This window comes from Chinchilla lanigera, unplaced genomic scaffold (genome assembly GCF_000276665.1).
Source record: "Chinchilla lanigera isolate Chin_1 unplaced genomic scaffold, ChiLan1.0 scaffold00008, whole genome shotgun sequence".
Lineage (NCBI taxonomy): Eukaryota > Metazoa > Chordata > Mammalia > Rodentia > Chinchillidae > Chinchilla > Chinchilla lanigera.
In genome coordinates, this window is record NW_004955409.1 from 35,931,004 (window position 1) to 35,933,946 (window position 2,943).

Genomic DNA, 2,943 nt, shown 5'->3' on the forward strand with positions numbered 1-2,943 from the left:
AGAAGACAGCTCAAGTCCTAGCTCCCAACCATGGCCCAGTCAGGAACCCACTGGACTGCCTCCATGCTCCCCAGGGCCCCCCATCCAGAAGCTCCTCAGGATGCAATGTGCCCGGTCCTACTTCATCTCATTCCAACCTCCCAGCCTCCTTGGTTCAGGGAAAGATGCAACACCCCTCTCTCCAAAGAGCTCTGGAGCCGGAAGTACTAGTCAGTGACCAGTTTATTACCCATCAAGTCATCCCCAGCCTCCCAGCACCATAGACTGCGCACAGTCTGGACAGTGTCCTCACCCTGGTCAGTTCTGGCGCCCGGCCTCACTCTCCACCCCCTCCCCTCTCCTGCACACTCTCCCTCCCCCGGCCCTTCAAAACAGCACCAGGCCGAGGGCCCACACCTCAGCTGGGGGAGAAAGGGGAGACAGGGAGACGGCAGAAGCTGAGGACAGAGAAACCAGAGTTGGCCCCAAGCTTCTGGAGCTTGGACCCCAGGAAGGAGCCCAAGTAGGCAGGGTCGAGGCCAGGGCTGAGGTTGCCAGGCAGCAGTTCAGGCAGGAGGCTCTTCTCCCGGAGGTGCGGGGAAGCCACTCAGGTCCCGGACAATGATCTCACTCACTGTAAAGGAGGAGCAGTTGAGAGAGGGCTAAGAGCAGGTCCCCTCCTTTCCCAGGGACCCCCAATTCATTCCAGGCAGGACTTGGTCTAGGACACCTCTAGGCTTTTCTTCCACTGGGCTGCAGTTTCCCCAAAGTGCCCTGACCCGTGCTCCTAACCAAACCTTGCCCAACTCCATCCATGTGGGCTCCCAGGCTCCCATCCCACCCTGTTCTTCCTGGCTTGGCCTGTGACATTGGGACAATCCAGACCAGAGGATCAGTTATAGGTGTAGCCACTCAGAGAAAGAAGAGGCAAAACAGGGAAGCGTATCATCAATGCTGACCACAGTCGCTATGCTGGGCAGACACTGAAGCAAGGGAAACTACATGACTGGGGCCTCAGCAAGCCTCTGGCCAGCTCTGAAACTTAGTGCTTGGATCTGCAAATTCAGAGAGCTGGATGCAATGACCTTGGCAGTACTTCTAGCTCTGAGATTCTATGATTTGAGCAGAGGGCAGAGGCAGGAGAAAGGCTGGGACAGGCACCCCATGCAGCCTTCCAAATTAACTAAACTAAACCCAGGTGGCCACATGCACCAGGACCCTCCAACTGGCCCTGACAGATCAAGGCCGCCCAGTCTCTGAGGAACCAAACTGCAGCTCTCGGCAAACATGCAGAGCATTCTCTCAACCCACTCACACGCACAGCCCCAGTCCACACCCACCTTCTTCCAACGTGATACCCTGGATAGGGACACTGTCTCGGAAGCTGCTGCTGTAGCCACCCCTGGATTTCTCCTGCTCTGGGGCCCCCTCCCCAGGGTCGTAGCCAGGCCCTACCTCATTGTATCCCTCAGCAGGTAAGGGAGGAACGTTACTCTGGGGAGGAAAAGGGCCTTCGAGTGGCGGGGATGATGGTAGTGGAGGCCGAAAGGGGGCTGGAGGAGGGAAGGGAAGCCCTAGTGGAAAAGAGGAGCCTCGTCCTCCATACAGGTCATTAGGGAATGGGCGGGGGAGGAAGGAGACTGGAGGTGGACGGGCACAACCTGCAGTATCCCCAGTTTCAGGGAACATACGCAGGCCTGGTCTGTAGGACGGTGGAGGCCCCGTCTGGGGATACAGAGGGGGTGTGCCATAGCCAAAGCTTTCTGACAGGTAAGGAGTTTCATAAGCAGGGTCTTCATGGGGATAGGAGGGGTAGGGGGGCCTGGGTGGTGAGAAGTCCATGTCAGGGCCAAAGGGGGGGCCTGATGCTGAAGGGAAGCCCCGGAGAGATGAGTCAGGTAGGGGCTCCTCCTTGAAGATCACTGGAAAGATGGGGGAGTAGAAGGACATGTTGGTGAGAGTCTGGCAATGTTCCCACTGCACATTTTCCAACCACATTTCCCTTCCAGGTTCCTCCGATCCCGTGCGCCCAGGAGGGCACACTGCATCCACTCCACACCCCTCCACGCCCACCACGGGCTGAACTGGGCGCACCAGGCAGGAACTTGAAACTCTGCGTAGGACTGCGCTTCCTCCGCCCATTGGAAACATAAAAGTAGACCTGGACTGGCCGGGACACTCGCTTGTTGCTGTACTCGGGGACAGTCAGGGTCAGTGTCACCTGGAGAAAAGCAAAGGGTGAGGCAGGGAGTGGAGGTCACCCCAGATGTTCCCAAGACCCACCCCTGACCTCCTAGCTTTTTCCATTCTCTAAGGAGTAAAGTTCCTCAGTGAGACGAACGTGCTTCCAGAGTAGCCAGACTCCTCCAGAAAAGGATAGCTCTGGAATCCACTCCCAGGGACAAGGGGAGCTGCTGGAGAATTTTCTGACTTCTCTCACCCGCTGCCTCCCAGGCTAGACACCCCAGTGACACAGGTACCTCATTGCTCTGCAACCGGTTCACTGTGGCCTCCTCCTCCCATTGCAGCTTTCCATCTGTGCAAGGGCAAGAGAGTGCTCCAGCTTAACTCCAGGGCCCCTGCACCCTCTCCTAGTCCCCCGCGATTTCCCCTCCTGCTGGGGCAACGACAATTCAAAATGTCTGTAGGAAGTCTGGCACACAGAATCTGCTGGGTGTTCACTCAATCCGGTGGAAGATACAGGGCTTTAAACTGTCCCCAAGGTATGGGGAAGGAATCTAAGACTAAAGGAAATAGCAAGGCCAACCAAGGGACTAGAGGCAACTCTGAAACCCTCCCACCCTCCTCCAATACCCGCTTCCCTGATAATGCTGGCAGGGAAGCGAGGGGTGGGAAAGTGGTCTGAAGAAAACGCAGAGAAGGGGCTGGGGATTTAGCTCAGCGGCAAAGCGCCTGCCTGGCAAGTGCAAGGTCGTGAGTTCGGTTCCCGGTACCGGAGAAAAA

The 2,943-nt window shown here is 57.2% G+C and overlaps 1 protein-coding gene across 2 annotated transcripts in view; it reads right to left on the reverse strand.

Annotated features, from left to right (window-relative positions):
• Positions 1 to 204: 204 nt before the first annotated feature.
• Positions 205 to 2,943, reverse strand: part of Nfatc4 (nuclear factor of activated T-cells, cytoplasmic, calcineurin-dependent 4) — a 10,348-nt gene continuing 7,609 nt past the window's right edge. For both annotated transcript variants that reach the window (XM_005377005.2, XM_005377004.2), the window contains exons 7-10: positions 2,460 to 2,515; positions 2,074 to 2,200; positions 1,320 to 1,901; positions 205 to 613 (exon numbers count right to left, since the gene is read on the reverse strand). In XM_005377005.2, the coding sequence (XP_005377062.1) occupies positions 546 to 613; positions 1,320 to 1,901; positions 2,074 to 2,200; positions 2,460 to 2,515 (833 nt within the window). In that variant the 3' untranslated portion in view covers positions 205 to 545. The remainder of the gene's footprint in view (positions 614 to 1,319; positions 1,902 to 2,073; positions 2,201 to 2,459; positions 2,516 to 2,943) is intronic.